This window comes from Ranitomeya variabilis, chromosome 3 (genome assembly GCF_051348905.1).
Source record: "Ranitomeya variabilis isolate aRanVar5 chromosome 3, aRanVar5.hap1, whole genome shotgun sequence".
Lineage (NCBI taxonomy): Eukaryota > Metazoa > Chordata > Amphibia > Anura > Dendrobatidae > Ranitomeya > Ranitomeya variabilis.
The window spans coordinates 493,045,867-493,068,192 of NC_135234.1; the positions used below are offsets into that span (position 1 = coordinate 493,045,867).

The following is a 22,326-nucleotide window of genomic DNA, read 5'->3' on the forward strand; positions in this document are numbered from 1 at the left end:
TCTTGTTTTCGCCCACATTCCAAAGACATACTGACAGGGAATCTAGATTGTGAGCCCCAATGGGGACAGTGATGATGATGATGATGAATGTAGATAGAGACCAGAATAGTACAGCGATGGTCCGCACGGAACAGCACAATGTGCACTAGCACGTGGCCTATAAGTTCCTCTTTGTTTAGTTTGTGTACATCTCTTGTTCCTTCTTTGATATTACATTATATCTGAGGGCTTTCCAGTTGCAGGTTGACCTAATGCACACGAGTGAAGAGCACATGAATTGTATCACATGGATACAGCCACCATGTATCCCAATTGGGGCTAGAATAATGTATTATAAAATTGAAGCATTGTAAAAAAAAAAAAAGGCAAAATGCTCCACTATATATATCATACATCAGGTTTTTTCCTTAGAATATATATACCGTTCATACACTGATTGTGGACTAAAATGCATATGGTTATTATAAAGGTTTGTATACAAGAAGGAAATTCCGCTCCATGTAATAGTAGATCCATTTTGAGCTGTTAGCATAGTGATAAGGGTTCGCGCACACTGGTGTATAACAATCGGTCTGTTTCTCAGGCGGGCGAGAAGGACGATTTCTTCCCATCCACCTGCTGTCCATATGCAATCCTTATTTTTACTTACAGCTATTAATCTGTTACAGGACCACTTGCAGTTTCCTATGCTGCAGGATTGTAATGTAGCCATAAAACTCAAAGTCATACTGATGCTCCATATGGCATGTGATTTTTTTTTCACACTCAGCTGAGAAAAAATCTGCACTGCCTCATTGTATAACATTGGTCCAAGTGCAATCTCATTTTTTATATGTAATCACACCCTAATCCTGAAGATCTGGAATGATCGGCACCATCTACCCAAGCCAGTGCGTTGTAGTAAGGTCAGTCATGTTTGCGCTGACTCTTAGGGTATGTGTCCACGTTCAGGAAACGCTGCGTTTTTGACGCAGCGCTGAGCCGCAGCGTCAAAAACGCAGCATCCAGATGTTACAGCATAGTGGAGGGGATTTAATGAAATCCCGTCTCCACTGTGCATTAAAAAACGCATGCGTTTTTCCCGCAAAAACGCACATGTGGTGCGTTTTTTCAGAACGCAGCATGTTGCTACAATGACCAAAACACGCAGGAACACCGCAGGTGACCTACCAGTGACCTCAGGTGCATTTTTGGTCAGGATTTTACCTGCATAAAATCCTGACCAAAGCCTGAAGCAAACCTGACCGTGGACACATACCCGAATTTTCCTATGGAAGACATGGTCCTGATAATGCCTTGATTTTACAGCGGCTTGCGGCTGGTCTCACAATCAGGCGGTAATATTTTAGTCTTGTGTACCTGTAAGCTGAAGCCAGGGGTGAAACAGAAAGCTATATTGTGAAGATCAGTACTTCTCCAATATTTCGCACCCACTCCTGGTTTTGGCTTACAAATGCTGATGCAAATCACCGATGGAAATACTGCTGTATGGAGGAGGCCAAATCGGGAGTGGAGCAAGCCATTGAAAGAGGAAAACACTTGTATCTCTTCTGTGTCTTGTTCCTGCCTGTGGCTTACAAGGGCTGATGCAGATGAGTGTCTTCTCCTACGTTCCTTTCTTACTGGTGTTTTACATGTCTAGAGTAGTGTTTATTGCATGTAAACGAGCTGAAATAAATATAAATAAATAAAATAAAAATAGCACAGTCTTCAGAGTTTGTGAAAGGCGAGATGCAAGGGTTAGGCCATGTGCACACGTTAAGTATTTTTCGCGTTTTTTTCGCGTTTTTTCGCTATAAAAACGTGATAAAAACGCGAAAAAAACGCTTACATATGCCTCCCATTATTTTAAGTGTATTCCGCATTTTTTGTGCAAATGTAGCCTTTTTTTCCGCGAAAAAATCGCATCGCGGCAAAAAAAGCAACATGTTCATTAAAATGCGGAATTGCAGGGGATTCCGCACACCTAGGGGTCCATTGATCTGCTTACTTCCCGCACGGGGCTGTGCACACCATGCGGGAAGTAAGCAGATTATGTGCGGTTGGTACCCAGGGTGGAGGAGAGGAGACTCTCCTCCACGCACTGGGCACCATATACAGTGGGGCAAAAAAGTATTTAGTCAGTCAGCAATAGTGCAAGTTCCACCACTTAAAAAGATGAGAGGCGTCTGTAATTTACATCATAGGTAGACCTCAACTATGGGAGACAAACTGAGAAAAAAAAATCCAGAAAATCACATTGTCTGTTTTTTGATCATTTTATTTGCATATTCTGGTGGAAAATAAGTATTTGGTCAGAAACAAAATTTCATCTCAATACTTTGTAATACATCCTTTGTTGGCAATGACAGAGGTCAAACATTTTCTGTAAGTCTTCACAAGGTTGCCACACACTGTTGTTGGTATGTTGGCCCATTCCTCCATGCAGATCTCCTCTAGAGCAGTGATGTTTTTGGCTTTTCGCTTGGCAACACGGACTTTCAACTCCCTCCAAAGGTTTTCTATAGGGTTGAGATCTGGAGACTGGCTAGGCCACTCCAGGACCTTGAAATGCTTCTTACGAAGCCACTCCTTCGTTGCCCTGGCGGTGTGCTTTGGATCATTGTCATGTTGAAAGACCCAGCCACGTTTCATCTTCAATGCCCTTGCTGATGGAAGGAGGTTTGCACTCAAAATCTCGCGATACATGGCCCCATTCATTCTTTCATGTACCCGGATCAGTCGTCCTGGCCCCTTTGCAGAGATACAGCCCCAAAGCATGATGTTTCCACCACCATGCTTTACAGTAGGTATGGTGTTTGATGGATGCAACTCAGTATTCTTTTTCCTCCAAACACGACAAGTTGTGTTTCTGCCAAACAGTTCCAGTTTGGTTTCATCAGACCATAGGACATTCTCCCAAAACTCCTCTGGATCATCCAAATGCTCTCTAGCAAACTTCAGATGGGCCCGGACATGTACTGGCTTAAGCAGTGGGACACGTCTGGCACTGCAGGATCTGAGTCCATGGTGGCGTAGTGTGTTACTTATGGTAGGCCTTGTTACATTGGTCCCAGCTCTCTGCAGTTCATTCACTAGGTCCCCCCGCGTGGTTCTGGGATTTTTGCTCACCGTTCTTGTGATCATTCTGACCCCACGGGGTGGGATTTTGCGTGGAGCCCCAGATCGAGGGAGATTATCAGTGGTCTTGAACGTCTTCCATTTTCTAATTATTGCTCCCGCTGTTGATTTCTTCACTCCAAGCTGGTTGGCTATTGCAGATTCAGTCTTCCCAGCCTGGTGCAGGGCTACAATTTTGTTTCTGGTGTCCTTTGACAGCTCTTTGGTCTTCACCATAGTGGAGTTTGGAGTCAGACTGTTTGAGGGTGTGCACAGGTGTCTTTTTATACTGATAACAAGTTTAAACAGGTGCCATTACTACAGGTAATGAGTGGAGGAAAGAGGAGACTCTTAAAGAAGAAGTTACAGGTCTGTGAGAGCCAGAAATCTTGATTGTTTGTTTCTGACCAAATACTTATTTTCCACCATAATATGCAAATAATATGATAAAAAAACAGACAATGTGATTTTCTGGATTTTTGTTTCTCAGTTTGTCTCCCATAGTTGAGGTCTACCTATGATGTAAATTACAGACGCCTCTCATCTTTTTAAGTGGTGGAACTTGCACTATTGCTGACTGACTAAATACTTTTTTGCCCCACTGTAAGTGGTCAAAAAATAAGAATTAAAATAAAAAATAGCGATATACTCACCCTCGATGTCTTCCCGCCTCCACTGCATGCTGCCGCTTCGGTTCCTGTAGCTGATGTGCGGCGAAGGACCTTGCCGATGACGTCACTGTCCTGTGATTGGTCGTGAGCGGTCATGTGACCGCTCACGTGACCGTGACGTCACGGAAGGTCCTGTGCGCACAGACCAGCTATAGGAAGACGAACGGACGCCGCTGATGAGATGTCTGGGTGAGTATAAGCATTTTTTTATTTTTTTTATTATTTTTAAACATTCTATCTTTTACTATAGATGCTGCATAAGCTGCATCTATAGTAAAAAGTTGGTCACACTTGTCAAACAGTATGTTTGACAAGTGTGACCAACTTGTCAGTCAGTTTTCCAAGCGATGCTACAGATCGCTTGGAAAACTTTAGCATTCTGCAAGCTAATTACGCTTGCAAAATGCTAAAAAAACGCAAAAAAAACGCAAAAAAAAAATGCGGATTTCTTGCAGAAAATTTCCGGTTTTCTTCAGGAAATTTCTGCAAGAAATCCTCAACGTGTGCACATACCCTTAGAGTCCTGATCATAAACCCTTGCCTGTGAGACCCTTTATATTAGACATTTGGTACTAGTTTGTTTGCCGAGCGCTCACACAGAATGCTTGAGTTTCATGTTTGCGTAAGGTTAGGAACAAACACAACCTAGATTTTCTGGCTGTGCCTTTTGTGTGGGCACCATAGTTCTGCCAGTTGAGCCATTGTGTAGCCTTGCAGATCAGTCATCAGTTTTATGTTCTGTACACAGTGATAATTAATCTTCGTAGCCATCACCATATTTTATGATATTTCATTACATGTTATGCATTGCTGCATGTCATTTCTGTATCCCGAGCACCACAGGAATTGGAGACCCCAAATTTTGGTAATTTTAGCCGACATTGTCATGAAGCTCCTTTTCCTCCGAGCGCGTCTTCTGCTTATTCTGTGCACACCGTGACTAGCCTTAGAGGGCAGATGCCAAGAATGGCTAGAGGGGAGAGTAAGCAGTAAGCATTCCAAGCTGCAGCCTTGTCAGGTCATTTCTCTGCCATTATATCACATAATGAAGAACGCACTCGCTACTTCGCAGTTGCTTTTACGGCTGCTTGTTGTCATTCGCTTGTGTATCCATTGTTGTAAAGCTTATGCTGGCAGGTTGCCACAGGGTCGGGCTCCTCTTCGCAGGCACTGGTATATTTCAGACCTGTGTTTGCTAATGCTTTTGTAAAGCACTCCCTGTCTTTTGTCTCGATCTGACTACAAAATAGTTTACAGTAATGACGGATCAGGACACTTCATTGTTTCTGCAATAGCAGTGTTGTAGTAACGTAGTTTTTTTTTTTATTTTAACGATTATTAAATCTCTTGACCAATATGGTATCCATTAAAGATCTCAGAACCATTGCTGGATTCTTCCAGCTCTTCTATTAACAAAATGAAAAAAAAGAGAAAACTAGCCTATGTTTAAAGAATAATCGCATATATGTAAAGGCAGAAGTATTGAAAGAGTGGTTGACCAGAAAAATGACATGTCATAGCCTTTGGTGCACAGAGGCTCCTTGATCAGGCAAGATTATAAATGAGTGACTGAGACAGGAGCACATGTAAGAGCATGGAGTGGAAAGGGTGATGCCTCTAAGCAGGGCGGTGGGGTCGGTGTCATGGAAATTGAGGAGTCGGAGGTTTGGCTTACCGACTCCACAGCCCTGCCTCTAAGGATCAACCAAGGTACTAAGTTTAAGGTTTATGTTACAGATTGTGTTGGGAGTGATGACTTCTCAGTTAGTCTACTATAAATCTGCTAGACAGGTCTCTAATACAGGCAACCGCCAGGGAATAGGGTGAGAGGGCAGGAGAGCTGCAAGTGCAATGTCCAACCCCACTGCACTTGCAACTCATTGCCATACAATTTCAAGTAAGGATTTCTCTAACATGGATTTCTAGAAAGGTAAGGATTTAATCAGCCTTAAAGCTCCTTTAATGTAAACCATGAAATTGGGGTATAACATCATAATGACAAACTAAGATGATAATGCGCCACCGAACCAGAAAGACTGCAGACATGGCGGCTGCTATAGGGATGATCAGTATGGAATCTGTTTTTTGGCTTTTTCTTTTGCGCACTCATAGACTTAACACAATTCTCACCTGAAATATGGAAGAGTGTAGCACAAGCTGCAATTATTTTTTTCATACAAACAAAGACAGTAGTTTGTGTGACTAAACTGTCATCTGACAAGTCCAAATAAGTAACGCTGGATCAAGTGATGTCTGTGTGAGGTCCGTTTTTTTCAAAGAAGGGTATGTGCACACATTGAGAATTCACAGCAGATTTTTATGCACCAACAAGCAAGTGTTGGCTGGAAAAATGTTACATAAAAGACGCCCATTTTTGCCACATTTTACATTTGTTTTTACTTGCGTTTTTGTCATTTGGATAGGTGAAAACCGCTAAAATAATTGACATGCTGCAGAAAAAAATAACGCTTTGATGGATAAAATAAGTAGTATGTGCACGAGATTTCAGCTGCATTAGTAAAATGTTTGTTTAACCATCAAGCTACATTGATCTATTGTATATGATCACCCACACTACTTGCCCAGTGCCACTATTCTCTGTACCCAGTTTCTCTGCATAATCACATCTGTTGCACCTACAACACTGCATGGCCCATAGTAATGGCCCCCCAGTTTGGCAGGTGAAACAGCCACAAAACAAAGTGGTTGTATAGGGACACAATGGAAAGATCGCAGTGGCGCAGGTCTGCTATGGTTTTTAGCCGCAGCATGACCGCTGTTTGTGAAGGCAGCCTATGTGTCTCCTGAATAACCAATTTGCCAGGGTAAAATGTATTGTGACGTTGACTCTATGGTTGCTATCGGGTTGTTATACAGAGTTCTACAGCACAGTATTAAGTATGGCGTGGTTTAGGAGGCCACGCTGATGAAACGCATGCAGGTGTCGTACTTTTTTTTACATTTGGATCCAGTGGGTGATGTATCTACGGTGTGGTTGTGATCTGTCACATTTAGTTTGCTCTATGGCATCACATCAAGCACAAGTGGTCTTTGCTTTATACGATCTTTATATGAAATTTACGATTAATGACACGGAAAAGGGGCAGCAGCAGTTCTGAACTGAGTGCAATTAGTGGGTTGATGCTTTTCATTTTCCTTTATGTTGAAGCCGCACTTTCAGCAAATAAAGAACCCACTTGGGCTTTGCCAAATGTGGATACAATGATGTTTCAGTTAAGCCTCACAGTGGAAGCTTTTTCCAGTGTCCTCAGTGCTGGTATGGGAAGTGATGTGTCAGGATACAGATACAATGAATTGCACTTTCATTTTCAGCTGATATTTTTGTGGATTTTTTTTTTCGGCGGGTGCTTGAACTATATTTCGTTAATTGAAACATTTGTCGCTTTTATACACTGAAGTATTATTATAAAGTTAATATATGTATGTGTAATAAATAAATATATATATATATATATATATATATATATATATATATATATATATATATATATATATATATATATATATATATATATATATATATATATATACACGCACGCATCGGGTATTCTAGAATATGCATGTCCACATAGTATATAGCCCAGCCACGTAGTATATTGCCCAGCCACGTATTATATTGCCCAGTCACGTAGTATATTGCCCAGTCACGTAGTATATTGCCCAGCCACGTAGTATATTGGCCAGTTACATAGTATATTGCCCAGTCACGTAGTATATTGCCCAGCCGCGTAGTATATTGCCCAGCCATATAGTATATTGCCCAGTCACGTAGTATATAGCACAGCCACGTAGTATATTGGCCAGCCACGTAGTATATTGGCCAGCCACGTAGTATATTGGCCAGCCACGTAGTATACAGCACAGAGCCACGTAGTATATTGCCCAGTCACGTAGTATATTGCCCAGTTACGTAGTATATTGCCCAGCCACGTAGTATATTGCCCAGCCACGTAGTATACAGCACAGAGCCACGTAGTATATTGCCCAGCCACGTAGTATATTGCCCAGCCACGTAGTATATTGCCCAGCCACGTAGTATACAGCACAGAGCCACGTAGTATATTGCCTAGCCACGTAGTATATTACCCAGTCACATAGTATATTGCACAACCCACGTAGTATATAGCACAGCCCTTGTAGTATATTGCCCAGCCCATGTATATTGCCCAGCCACGTAGTATATAGCAGAGCCCATGTAGTATATTACACAGCCACGTAGTATATAGCACAGCCCACATAGTATATTGCCCAGCCACGTAGTATATAGCACAGCCCATGTAGTATATTGCCCAGCCCATGTAGTATATTGCCCAGCCACGTAGTATATAGCACAGCCCATGTAGTATATTTCCCAGCCACGTAGTATATAGCACAGCCCATGTAGTATATTGCCCAGCCATGTAGTATATAGCAATGTGGGTATCATATCCCTGTTAACAAAAGAAATAAAATAAAAAATAGTTATATACTCACCTTCCGGAGACCCCGGATCCAAGCGAAGCGGTTACCGGCGCTGCTCGTGCGCTCCAGTCTCAAGAGTGCATTGCAGTCTCGCGAGATGATGACGTAGCGGTCTCGCGAGACCACTATGTCATCATCTCGCGAGATCGCAGCATGGACCGGTTACCGGAGCGTCGCGAGCGGGAAAGGCATGTTGTCGATCCGGGGGCCGACGGAAGGTGAGTATATAACAATTTTTTTTTATTATTATTATTTTTAACATTAGATCGTTTTACTATTCATGCTGCATAGGCAGCATGAATAGTAAAAAGTTGGTCACACAGGGTTAATAGCAGCGTTAACCGAGTGCGTTACACCGCGGTCAACGCTGCCATTAACCCTGTGTGAGCGCAGACGACTGGAGGGGAGTACAGAGTGGGCACTGACTGCGGAGAGGAAGGAGCGGCCATTTTTCCGTCAGACTGTGCCCGTCGCTGATTGGTCATGGCTGTTTTGCCACGATCAATCAGCGACTTGGATTACATGACAGACAGAGGCCGCGACCAATGAATATCTGTGACAGACAGACAGAAGGACGGAAGTGACCCTTAGACAATTATATATATATATATATATATATATATATATATATATATATATATATATATATATATATATATATATATATATATATATAAATATATATATATATATATATATATATATATATATATATATATATATAAATAAAATAACCGTTGTTAAGGGGACTGAGATCTTAGGACAAATGACAAATATATCAGTAGAAAAAACTTGGGTAATAAAAAGTTACATGCATAATGCCATGTAGCTACTGATGCTGGCTTGTGTAAAACTGTCCATGCACAAGATATCTGGGACCAACCTTTGTCTTCCTTCCATCTCTACATAATCTTACATTTTCAACTCGGCTATGCACGTTTATTCATTAAAAAGGACCTTTTACCGTATTTTTGATGTTCAAGTGGTTTCAGAGCAGAGTAAAATGTTTTGGTTGTTTTTCTATTTTGCCTTTCTTTTGCAGAGTTATTAGCATTCGACGTATTTGGCATTTAATGAGTTAAAAAAAAATAAATCCAAGTGGGTGTTATCAGACAGTTTTCTGTAGGTGTTGTGAGGCAGTGACTGGTGTTACATGTGAGGGTCACTTTATGTTCCTCCCATGATGCGCACGGAGGCGTATTGAGGCCATGAGAGTGCATTGCAGTCACAGGCATAGCTGTGGTAGCAATGCAGACTAAAGTGAGTATAGGTCTTAGACATGCCTGTTGTCCGTCCAAGGCAGATTTAGGGAAAACGTGCTCTGGGCTTTTGTGTTCAAACGGTCCGTTTCATTTCTGACTTGGTTATCCATGTGGCTGAAGGCCACAGGTTGCTAGTTAAAAGCCCTGCAATATAGGGTTTGAGTGTGTCAGGTTCAGAGTCAGTGTCACTCTGGTGTTGGCAGGAGTACAAAGCAGGAGGCTCTGCAGTGCTCCACCTGTGTGAGGCAACACAGGCCAGCAGAGCCAAACGGCCAAGGCAGCTGAAAAGCCAAGCACCCACAGTGTACACAACAGTGCAATGGCCGCAGCAACTGGTCTCAGGAGATGGACTGGCGTGTTTTAGTGACTGTAATACAGAGGATATGGTTCCCGGCTGCGATCCGGAGAATATCGTGTACTGTGTAATGCTGTGAGTTAGAGACATTAACACAGCGGTGCAGTCGCCCACATTTACCGGTCAGAGGTGGGCTTGTGTGTTTAGTGACTGTAATCTGGAGGATATGTTTCCTGGCTGCGATCCGGAGGATATTGTGTGCTGTGTTTTTTTAGTTGAACATTAGAGAAGATGTTTTGCTTTGAACTTTGCTACCACTGCATTACAGTGTGTACTTATTCCCCCTGTAACCAGTCATAAGAAGACATCAACACTCAAAGAAGAACACATCCCCAATATAGCTTAGAGCAAGTTTCTGGCATGTAATGGTACATTCCCGATCTCCTGGCGTAACCACTTGCATAAGTGTGTGTAAGTAGGGGCAGCACAGCTGAGTTTAGCTATGCCAGATTACCAACTTTTCTATTGTCACTCCTCTCTAGCACGGTCATCTTTTCTACACTGCCTGTCCAGATATAAAAGCTCAAACTGTTGGTATCACACTTATCTGTTGTGCTCAACTTGTGACCACTCTGCAATTAAAGCAGAGCAGGTTGCCACTACATCTCATGCAGGACTAGTCCAGAACAAGCTGACTGCTCCCATGTGAGATGAAAATGACAGCCTTTTCTTACTGAGTTGCCTCAGCACAGGAGACACAAGTGTGATTACTGATGCACTCAGTAATCAGGAGAGCTGATAGAAGGATTTGTATTGTGATGCTGCTAAACTCTGCTGCACTGCCACATATCCCACACAGAATTCTGCAGAGCTGCTTGTCACTATGGTGGAGAGGTTTCTTTCCTGGATGAAGCACTTGGTGTCCATCACTCCTGCCTGCTTATGGTTGGTCAGTATCATAAAGGGAAGTACACTCCTCACGGTGAAACCTGTCTAACAAAAATTAAGTTGTCTTGCGAACGATAGTTAATTTTAATCAATAGATCTTGTAATAATATTAATTTCCACAATTGGATGTGTTTATGAGAAATGTTCCTGTGCTGAGCCTGAGATAATCTATAAATGTGCCCCTGCTGTGTGCTGTGTAATGGCTGTGTCTGACCGTACAGGGACATGGTCAGATCATACCACAGCTCCTGGGCAGGGGAGGGACACAAAACAGTATGCAGACATTTATTGATTTAAATGTTCCTGGGAAAATCCTGTTAATTCATTAGTTGCCAAATAGTTTGAATGCTATTACCTCCGCAACAAAGGCACTTGGTGAAAGGTCCTCTTAAAAAGAGAGGGAACAACACTGCTGCCAGATACATCTTGTAGTTCTTTATTACCAAATATTCAACATTGTTACAATCCATTAAGCCCCTTTACAATATCTCTTGACATCCACTATCAGAGAGCGTTGGCGTGTTCATAGGTACAAATTGCTGGGTTTAGTGGGTCTATGTGTAGTATTCTCTATTTACCCTAAGGTTACATTGTAGATTTTCTGCAGTATTTCTGCACCTATTAGGAAAAATGAAGTTTGTTGTCTTTTTTTAATCATTGCATTTTTTAGCGCAATTTTTTTTTTTTACATGCGTTTTTATAGTGTTTTTCTCTGCAGTTTTTGTCTTTTTTTTTGGTATGTCACATTTTAAAGAAATATTCTTTGTCATACTTCCTGGTATTTGGCGTTGACGACCTTTATTGATAGTCTTGTGTGGAGTACTGTTTTGGTTTGTTTTTTAGTGCATTTCAGCAGATTTTCTGAATTTAATGCAGTTCTATGGGGCAAACCATCACATAAATCTCAGCATACCTATAAGAAAAATGTAAATGTTGCAGAATTCAGAAATGCCCCACAGGTCAGTTTACACAATATAAGAAAAGCACAGTGGGCAGGAGCTTTCTAACTGGAACAGCATGATGCTGCATTTTTTGCGCAGTGAGGATAGGCAGTGCTAGAAGTTCATCGTGGGAATTTGGCCTTTACCTTGCTTTCACAAATATCATTTATCAGAAACAACATTTTTTTTTTCCTGATTTTTTCTTTTTTTTTCTTTTAACAAATAATAGCAAGGTTAGGTGCTAACTTTAACCCTTTTGGAACACATTACGTACATTTACGACATATGTCGTGGTGCCTTTGATGCAGGCTCGCATGCTGAGCATCTTTGCTGGCACATAACAGCTGACTTAGTTAGCCATCATGTACCTTTAAGAGCCGTGGGTGGAGCGGTGTTCTGCCTGCAGATGTTAACCTGTTAAATCCCACTGTAATCTCTAAGGGTATGTTTCCACGGTCAGGAAACATTCAGGATTTGCTGCGGATTGGACGCTGCGTACATCCGCAGCGTCCAGATGTTACAGCTGAAAATTCTTTCTCAAAATGGCGCTGGCCGCGCCTGCACATTTAGCACAATTTGGAACGCGATAGATGCTACTGCACAGGCGCTACATATGATGCCATTTTTTCTACAGTAGAGGAAACAAAAAGAAATTTGTCTCGCCCAAGAGACAAAAGGAAGACACACCCATTTGCAGACTGCTGTTTATGGGTTCTTGTCACTCGTCAGTGTCTAGGGTGGCTCAGCAAGATGCCTTAAGGCTATGTTCACACGTTCAGGATTTCCATCCTTTTTTTTTCCTGACTGAAACTGCAGGTCTCTGCAGAAAACGCAGGTGCGTTTTTTGGTGCGTTTTTGGTGCGTTTTTGGTGCGTTTTTTGGTGCGTTTTTTAGTGCGTTTTTTGATGCAGTTTTGTCTGCAGATTGTCTGTGTTTGACAGAAATAAAGTTTACTGCAGTGGGGAGGAAAAAAAAAAAAAAATGATGTCATTTCCTTGTCCAACCCTTTTCTTCTTCCATCCTCCATTTTGGAACTTAACACACCAAAATGAGTGGACGTGTTTGTAATGACAGCGCTCTGCAGAGTGCTGAGAGTAGGCCAGATGACAGCCCGCGGATCCAGCTCCGCACACCACACCGGATTGCGATCCTGGGGTTGATTCTTCTAATCTTGAATCGTCATAAACGTCAGGTAAGCAGATGTCTGTTTGTTTTATATATTGGGTTATGGGTACATGTCCACGTTCTGGAAACGCTGTGTGTTTGGCGCTGCGTGGGGCCGCAGCGCCAAACATGCAGCGTCCAGATGTAACAGCATAGTGGAGGGGATTTCATGAAATCACGTGTCCACTGTGTGTCATGCGTCAGCCCTGCGACTCTGGACATGCTGCGCGTCTTTTATGATCACAGCATGTCCGTGTTCCTTGCTGAGAAGCTGCGGCTCCGCAAGGAATAAAACAGGGCCCTATGCGTGGGGTGCGATGATGCCGGATTTGTACAATGAACACATCTGGCATCATTGCGTCCCAGAAGGGGGTGGGCCTTCCTGAATGTGGACACGTACCCTTACATAATCCACATTGTTTTACAGGCATGTTGGATATATTTTTCATTGTTGTGTTTACAAAATATATATTTATTTTTTTTTATTTTAGAGGCTGCGGCAGAGAAGACGTGCGCAGAAAAGGATGTGGGTGCACCCGCTTGTAGCAGACCGAACGGAGAAGGGGCACTTTCATGTGCTGTACAATGATTTGAGGAGGTAAGTAGAAATATATTGAATGACTAATTTACATTTTTTTGCTAGCAATACTTGTGAAGTAACCCTTTTTTGTGTTTCTTTTTAATTTTTCAGATATCCTGAAAAATTTATCTCTTTTTGTCGGCTACCAATTACGGCCTTCGACAGACTTCTTACCATCCTGGCACCCCATTTAAAACGGCAAGACACGGTGATGAGGAAGTCCATCTCTGCTGAGGAAAGGCTGCTCATCACCTTGCGGTAAGTAACAATTTTTCAGGGGGGAATGTAGTTAGGTCTCTATTCTACACGTCTCTGTGTCCAGTATGTGTGATTAAACCCACCCAGTCCTCCTGTTGGACAGGGTGCACACATACACACACACACGTGAGATACGGCCGAGTGTTGCATGGTAATCCCCGGCCCTGCCGCCTGCACTCTGGAGCGGAGTGTGCACCCACATACCAATACATGGAGCCGCACGCTCCACAACGGAGTGCATGCAGCAGGTCCGGGGATTACCATGCAACACTCGGTCATATCTCGCATGCGTGTGTGCACAAGTCCCATCAGGCTTTCTATTTAAATTTTTTACACCCTTTGTGTTGTGCTGGGTGTTAATGCCATCATTATTGAATGGTGCTGGACGCATATTATAGCGGCTTTACTTGTGACATGTTGTAATTACCTTTTTGTGTGACATTTCTAATTTTCTTTTTTGTTTCTTTGCAGATTTTTGGCCACAGGAGAGAGCTATACATCACTGCACCTCCAATTTAGAGTTGGTAAATCTACCATCTCTAACATTGTGAGGTGTACATGTACCGTCATCTGGCAGAAGTTGCAACCTATAGTGATGCCTTCCCCAACCGAGGAGACTTGGCTGCAGGTTGCAGCAGGCTTTCAGTCTGTGGCCAATTTCCCAAACTGCATAGGTGCAGTCGATGGTAAACATGTTCGGGTTCAGCAGCCACCACGATCAGGATCACGCTTCTTTAATTATAAGAAGTATTTTTCAGTGGTCCTGATGGCGGTGGCTGATGCCCATTACAAATTTGTTGCCATTGATGTTGGTGCCTATGGTAGTACTGGGGATTCTCGGGTGTTGCGAACGTCACAGATTGGGATGCAAATTCTTCGAGATGGCGGCACGCTCCCAGCCCCAAGACCTTTGCCGGGTTCCACACATCCAGTGCCCTTTGTGATGGTATCGGATGAGGCGTTTCCCTTAACGACAACCCTGCTGCGCCCATACCCACGAAGGGGACTGGATGCCCGACGGAGGATTTTTAATTATCGGCTGAGTCGTGCACGCAGATATGTGGAATGCACCTTTGGGATCATGACTAGTCAGTGGAGGATCTTTCACACTGCCATTCAGTTGGACACAGACACCGTTGATGCTGTGATAAAGGCTTGCTGTGTACTCCACAACTATGCTCGTGAGTACAACACTGACGTAGATGTGGAGTACCAGCAGGCAGTATTTAATCCAGTGGTCAACGGGGGTCTGGGCAGGCCGTCCAACTCGGGTGTGCGTGTGAGAGAATCCTTCACTGACTACTTCATGAGTCCAGAAGGTGCCGTGCACTGGCAATACTCCTGTGCTGGTGTTGAGCAGCCTGACCAGCAGAGAAGGATGCATCTACACTGACCCCCCCAGAAATGTTGCCGACATCGCTGATAACAGTTTTGCCAACATCCCGAAGAATGAGAAACGCCAGCAACCAACACAAAAGTTTGAAAAAAAATTTTTTTGTTTCATGTTACCAAAAAAAGTTTTAAATAATTGGTTGTAATATCAATAAAAAATCTATTTGGGTGTAATTTGTTTTTTTTTTGTTTTTTTTGGCTACAAAAATTTTGGTGTTTTAGGAAAATAATAGCAGTATGACGTATACAATTGTTAACACATCAACACATAAACCACTAATTGATAGCCCATAAACCCAGGATAGCGGCCTTGACCGCATTGTAATAAAGACGAGAATATTATGTGTGAAATATAATATATTTAAAAGAACACAAATTCTTTGCAATATTTACAAAAGATTTTTCAATTAGAAAAAAACAAAAAAAAGCCCCTTTCAAAGGCAACCGGCAACTGGAGCTAAAAAACAAACAAAAAAAAACTCGGTGCCACTGAAAACTTTTGCCCACGTTCAATTCAGAAAAGTATATTCTGGAGAATAGAGGAAATTTGATCCCTCTGATTGATATGGTGCTCCCCCCATATGCTGCGAACTTCCTCTATCTCCAGAAGTAACTTGGCTGTGGGCCAAATACTGGGGTCTGGAAGCTGGTGTTTCCGGTGTACGGTGTCGGGGCCTGAAAAGTCCCAACACCCCCATCAGAACTTCATTGTATGGAGATATCGGAGCAGGGTCCTCCAGAGCAGTGAGGGACATCTGGACCATGGACATGAAAAGAGATTGTCTATCCGGTGGCAGGGAGCGTGTTTTCCTTGCCACAGTTATTGCGAAGGAGTCGCAGTGGTCATCAGAACTTGATTTTTTTAATAGATCTAACGTGTCGCAAGCTATTTGGACAGTTTGGTCATCTTGGTTTTTCTTTGTTTTTTTTTTTTTTTTCTCTGCTGCCACCGGATAGACAGATCTCTTCTCCACTCTCACAGCTTCTGCGGAATCAGATGCTTCAGCAGCTGCTGAACTAGATGTTGATGCAGCAGCTGCTGAAGTGGATGCTGATTCAGCAGAAGCTGTGGGAGTGGAGGTAGAGATGGTCCCTCCCACTCCAGAGGAACTGCCTGCTCCATCCTCTTTGTCGCTGTCCTCCAAATCACCCACCGACATGTTTCCTTCCGTCCTGTTGGAGAAAAAAAAAACATCAATTTTTCGCACAACATATTATATTTAAATAATCATGTGGAGTGGATTTTAACTTACTTTCTCAATGTCCTACTGGACACAAGAAACTGCAGCTCTTCGCTAAAGGGAAATTTACTTTTGATTGGCGAAGAGCCACTCTTAGAACATTCGTTCAGGAACTTCGTGAAACGGTCTCTGACTGAGCGCCAACGTTTCCTCACATCGTTATCTACCAAAAAAAGGTTACAAAATACAACAACATTTTTTGTGAGATCTAAACAAATTAGATTTTTAATATACTCAAGGTTTACTAAATAAATTTAAATAAAATTACCAATTTGCTGCTGTGTACTCCCTGGATACTTGTCCCAATCTGGGATAAGGTCTCGTACTATTTTAGTCCAGGCTAGTTCCCGGAAATATTTATCCTTGTAGGATTCATCAGCTGGGTCCCACAAGGCCGGATAATCCCGAACCTACAATAAATACAATAGTGTCATCTCATAATCTATAGCGCGACCAAGTAATGTTAAACAATTGCTGGAATTGTTTGTGTTTGGTGTGAACTTTAGTATTGTGCTAAGTCGCCGGACACAGGGACAACTCTCCCATCCTAAATACCGGATGGGAGTAGTAGTCCGATACGGCGACTTAGCACAATAGAGGCATATCGTCGCATGGGGACGGACACACGTATTTAAGTATTTAAGTGCCACGTATAAGTGCCACGTGCCACGTATTTAAGTGCCACGTGCCACGTATTTAAGTGCCACGTATTTAAGTACCACGTATTTAAGTGCCACGTATAAGTGCCACGTGCCACGTATTTAAGTGCCACGTGCCACGTATTTAAGTGCCACGTGCCACGTATTTAAGTGCCACGTGCCACGTATTTAAGTGCCACGTGCCACGTATATAAGTGCCACGTATAAGTGCCACGTATTTAAGTGCCACGTGCCACGTATTTAAGTGCCACGTATTTAAGTACCACGTATTTAAGTGCCACGTATTTAAGTGCCACGTATTTAAGTACCACGTATAAGTGCCATGTGCCACGTATCACGTATAAGTGACACGTATCACGTATAAGTGACACGTATCACGTATTTAAGTGCCACGTATCACGTATTTAAGTGCCACGTATCACGTACAAGTGCCACGTATTTAAGTGCCACGTATCCCGTATTTAAGTGCCACGTCTTTCATTTGCACGTATTTTTCCTATTGTAAGGTGGCATTAATCCCGGTTAATAATGGAGAGGTGTTAATAAGACGCCTATCCATTATTAATCCTATTAAAGGGTTAAATGGCGGAAAAAATTGGCGTGGGCTCCCGCGCAATTTTCTCCGCCAGAATGGTAAAGCCAGTGACTGAGGGCAGATATTAATAGCCAGAAGAGGGTCCATGGTTATTGGCCCCCCCTGGCTACAAACATCTGCCCCCAGCCACCCCAGAAAAGGCACATCTGGAAGATGCGCCTATTCTGGCACTTGGCCACTCTCTTCCCACTCCCGTGTAGCGGTGGGATATGGGGTAATGAGGGGTTAATGCCACCTTGCTATTGTAAGGTGGCATTAAGCCCGGTTAATAATGGAGAGGCGTCAATAAGACGCCTATCCATTATTAATCCAATGAAAGGGTTAAAAAAAAAAACACAAACACTAGAAAAAAAATATTTTAATGAAATAAAGACACACACTTTTTGACCATATTTTATTGTACGCTCAATCCGTCCTGAAGACCCTCGACCTGAAAAAGACGCAAAATAAAAAAACAAATTCATACTCCCTGGCCCTGTCCGCAGAAATCCATCGAGGGTCCCACGAAGATCTTCCATGGAGAACAGACACATCCAGAGACATGTCTGCTCTCCACGGCTGCAGCAACACACTGACAGGAGCCATAGTTCCTGTCGGTGTGTCACTGCGCATGCGCGAGCGAGTTAACCGGCGGTCATTGACCCCGGCTCTCTCGCTTAACGGCAGTGCTGCGTGGGAAAGTTCAACGCAGCTGTACTGCCGTTAACCGAGACGCCGGCGCCATTGAGCTCCGGGACAGTACGCGATACACTGCTAGGAGCTTCGCTCCTGGCAGTGTATCGCCGGAGAGCAGCCGATCGGCGTGGGACACTCGGTTATGGATTCTGCGGACAGGGAGTATGGATTTGCTTTATTATTTTGGGATTTTTTCATTGAGGATCGAGGGCTTCGCCTACAAGTGTGCTGTTGGTGAGTATATACTCTGTGTTATGTGTTGTATGTACTGTACTGTGTGTCATGTATGTGTATTGTGTGTTTGTGTTTGGTGTGAACTTTAGTATTGTGCTAAGTCGCCGGACACAGGGACAACTCTCCCATCCTAAATACCGGATGGGAGTAGTAGTCCGATACGGCGACTTAGCACAATGGAGGCATATCGTCGCATGGGGACGGACACACAGACTTACCAAATCAATCAGACGCCCGACATCGATCCCCATGCGACGGTATAACTCCATGATGACAGTCTCTTCGTGACACAGTCGGGACCACACACGCCGCCCACGGACTTCCGCCCACGCACTTCCGCCCGCTCCCCCGCACTTCCTGCAGCAGCGGTTCTGCACATCAAACCGCAGTAAAACACGCAGATATATTTTTGATCTGCGTGTTTTACTGCGATTTTGACCTCACAATGGAGGTCTATGGGTGCAGAACCGCTGCGGTTCAGGACGAAGAATTGACATGCTCCTTCTTTTTTCCGGGAGCTATTCCGCACGGCTTTTTTTTTAAAATTTCCGGACCATGTGCACAGTGTGTCCTGTTTTCCATAGGGTACAGTGTACTGTACCCTGCATGGAAAACAGCTGCGGAACCGCAGCGGCAAAACCGCCGCGGTTCCGCGGTAAAAAACGCACTGTGTGAACATGGCCTTAAGGTGGATTTGGTGGGCACCATTTTGGTTCTCTCAGATGCCTCTGTCAGCCCACCAGTACCTTTCATTACACAGAAGAACCCTCCGCTGTGTGCAGATAGGTGTCTTCTTTTGTCAGAGGCTGGTATAATGTGGCGATTACCCCCATTGCATGCTTCACTTACTCCCCATTGACATGAAGAGAAGGTATTGCTTTCTCGTTCCATGAATAATATATTCTAAGGAGAGTCCAGAAACATTGAGATAAGGATCCCATACATTGGATCTTGGTGTCCAAGCCATGTCTTGGCTTCCCATGGGATTAGTAGTATCGGACCTGTCAAAGAGCCACTTCCATCCATGGATAGAAATGACATGGTCACATGGTTGAGCGCAGTACAGTTTTTATGTGTACGATTGTCATTATAATCTCAGGTGTATGATTATCATCAATAAATATTCTCCTGTTTCTGTGCCTGTACACTATCCTAAATCCAGAAAAAGCGTATGTGGGGTAATTGTGGCAGTATTCTGCTTCCATGTGATCAGAGATGTGACCGTACTGCTGAATTAAGCCGGGAGAGAGTAATGAACCTGGGAATCGGCTGCTATTTGATTTGTCTGCAGCCGCGGAAGAGCGAAGTGAGAAGAGCTGTACACGGCCTGAAATTGGATACAGCTGAAATGACTCAGCAGTGACTGACAAGCTTAGTTTTGAGCCTTGATGTATGTACTAGAGTGTCTGTCCTTGCTTAGACCTTTTTACGAGGAATGAAGTTGTTGAAGATGTCCGTAACAGAGACTCAGCCTGATTGTAGAGGGAAATCAATTTTACAGCATGTTTTAATATAAAAACAGTATAATGATATCCGTTACAGCGGAGAATGATTGATGCCTCTAAAGGACTCCGTGCCATGTAGAGAATCTGACAACCGACTTCAGAAAAGCGAATGTCAATCTAAGACTTTATTTTTTTTCCTGAATTTAAAAAAAGGAAGATGAAGAAATGTGACCGTTATTGTTGCCAGAAATATCTATATATTTAAGATTTATTTTTTTTCCAGGAAAGATAGACATACCAAAAATAGTTGCACCTAGGTACAGAATGCGCCTTTAAGGGTACGTGCCCATGATCAAGGATAGCGTTTTGGACGTAACACTGCGTTCTACGATACAAGCACAATGGATGGGGTTTACGAGCCGCAGCATGTGTTTCCGCAACATAAATTTCCACAGTGGATAGTTATTGGATGCGGTAAATCCGCATTGGTCAATGAACACATTTGGATTTAACTGCGTGATTGAACATGGCGTCTTGGATGCAGTGAAAATACGTTGCCATTTCCTGATCGTGGGCACGTACCCTTAGATTTTATTTAGTACATATCATTCCTACTGCTGCTTATGTGGGGACAATAAAATGCATTTATAGATGCATTTCTTACCGCTATCGTGCTTTACTATTAGTATCTTCCAGCTGTGTATATAGAAAGATCGTCTAGTGAGAATTAATCTTCTGGCTTGTACATTATTTAATGTGCCGCAAGAAAGTGCACCCAATAAAAAGGTTAATATTTTATAACTTTTTTTTATTAAGATATTAAATATAAATTGAGGTTATCCAATTCACAAATCTCTGACAACTGGAAAATCACTACTCACTAAATTCATATAAATTTTGAAACCCATTAAAACTGGAAATAAATTACTATAAAGTTCCCTCAGGGTCATAAGTATGATAACTAAAGGGGCAAATAGTAATATATCACAGCTCACCAATGTTATTAAATAGGGTGAAGACTCACAATAGGCTACGGAGGAAAGTGTGGGATTTCTATTACTCTCTATTTGGAGAAAAATAAAAGTTGATTGATATTAGACTAGTGTGTAGAAGGCACACGGTATAGGCACAGTCTTTAGCATATGGTGACTCTGTACTAAATTACACAGATTGTTTTCCCAGAAAAGCTCTAGTACTACAATAGCAAAGAGGATTGCAGCAATTTCTTTCTTCCAAGATTCATATGAAATATTACTGGAAAAAAAAACTCCATCTATAGTCGGGACTTACCGAGGTATAAGGCCTCGTACACCATTATGGGTGTTGTTTTATGGCTCCATAAGATGAAGCCATAATATTGTTGTTTTTGAGCCTTTAGTTTTAACTATTTTATACTCATTAGACTATTGGATATAAGCTAAGGCAGTGGTCCCCAACCTTTCTGACCTTGAGAGCCACATTTGGCTACTGTCCCCCTCATAGTAGTGGCAATCAAAGCCCCCATTACGGGTATAATGATAACCAAAGCTTTTCCACACAAATGCCCCCTAAGCAGTATACCAAGATCCAGGGGTTCCCACCACACCCCATCACATTCAGAATTCTCCCATCACGCACTCCCAACACAGTCACATCCCTCTTCAAGCACCTCCTCTGACCAGTAGTATCATCCTCTCTCCAGCGTACCATACTTCAATTTTTACTCTTCGCCACGACAGCATCCTACTGGAGAGAGGGATCCGCCCCGCAGGAACAGGAAACCTATTGAGAAATAAAAGGGGGCGGTCCGCCTCTCCTCCTCAGTTTAGGTTTCCTGTTCCTGCGGGAACGACAGGACTTCTGAATGAGAAAGCATACCTGGGCTTGCATGCCGCCTGCGCAGTATCCGAGAGAACGGCAGGGGCTGCGGCTCAGAAGCAGCGTCGGGGGAGTTCCGTTAGACGGCTCCCTCCTCGTCTGATGGAGCGGGCAGACGGCCGGGTCCGGGAAAGGCCGACCGGCGTCCTTCCCAGCGTGCGGTACGGCAGCAGGAGCCGGGTAAGGTGACCTTCCATTGCGGCCCGGCGTTGAATCCCGGGCCGCACATGCGCCGACCGCCGCAAATACAGGCTACCCCGGAAGTGGATCTTGGACTTCCGGGGCGCCTAGGCCGGATCCAGGGCAGGGGAGCCGGCACTGGTCTGCGCATGCGCAAAAAAAAAAAAACGTTTTGGCGCTCTATTTAAAGCGCTCACTAACACTGAAACGGCGATGCAGAGATGTCATCCCCAGGTGCCATGGACCCCACAACCGGAGTTCCAGTACCCCCCGCCAAAGATCACGCCAGAGGATCCTCGGACACCGCTCGTAAAAGCGACGGTTCCAGAACAGGATCTCGGCCTTCTG

At 43.5% G+C, this 22,326-nt stretch overlaps 2 protein-coding genes across 3 annotated transcripts in view; one reads left to right on the top strand and one right to left on the bottom strand.

Moving 5' to 3' along the window:
- The window catches only part of ALCAM (activated leukocyte cell adhesion molecule), a 155,281-nt gene that overhangs the window by 34,033 nt on the left and 98,922 nt on the right, over positions 1–22,326 (top strand). The gene's annotated exons all lie outside the window — the stretch shown is intronic.
- On the bottom strand, positions 15,602–21,810 carry LOC143817558 (uncharacterized). Its single transcript, XM_077299051.1, has 4 exons — positions 21,799–21,810; positions 16,602–16,743; positions 16,346–16,496; positions 15,602–16,265 (listed from the first exon to the last, which is right to left on the bottom strand). The coding sequence occupies exons 1-4, from the start codon at positions 21,808–21,810 to the stop codon at positions 15,602–15,604; spliced, it is 969 nt and encodes a 322-aa protein (XP_077155166.1).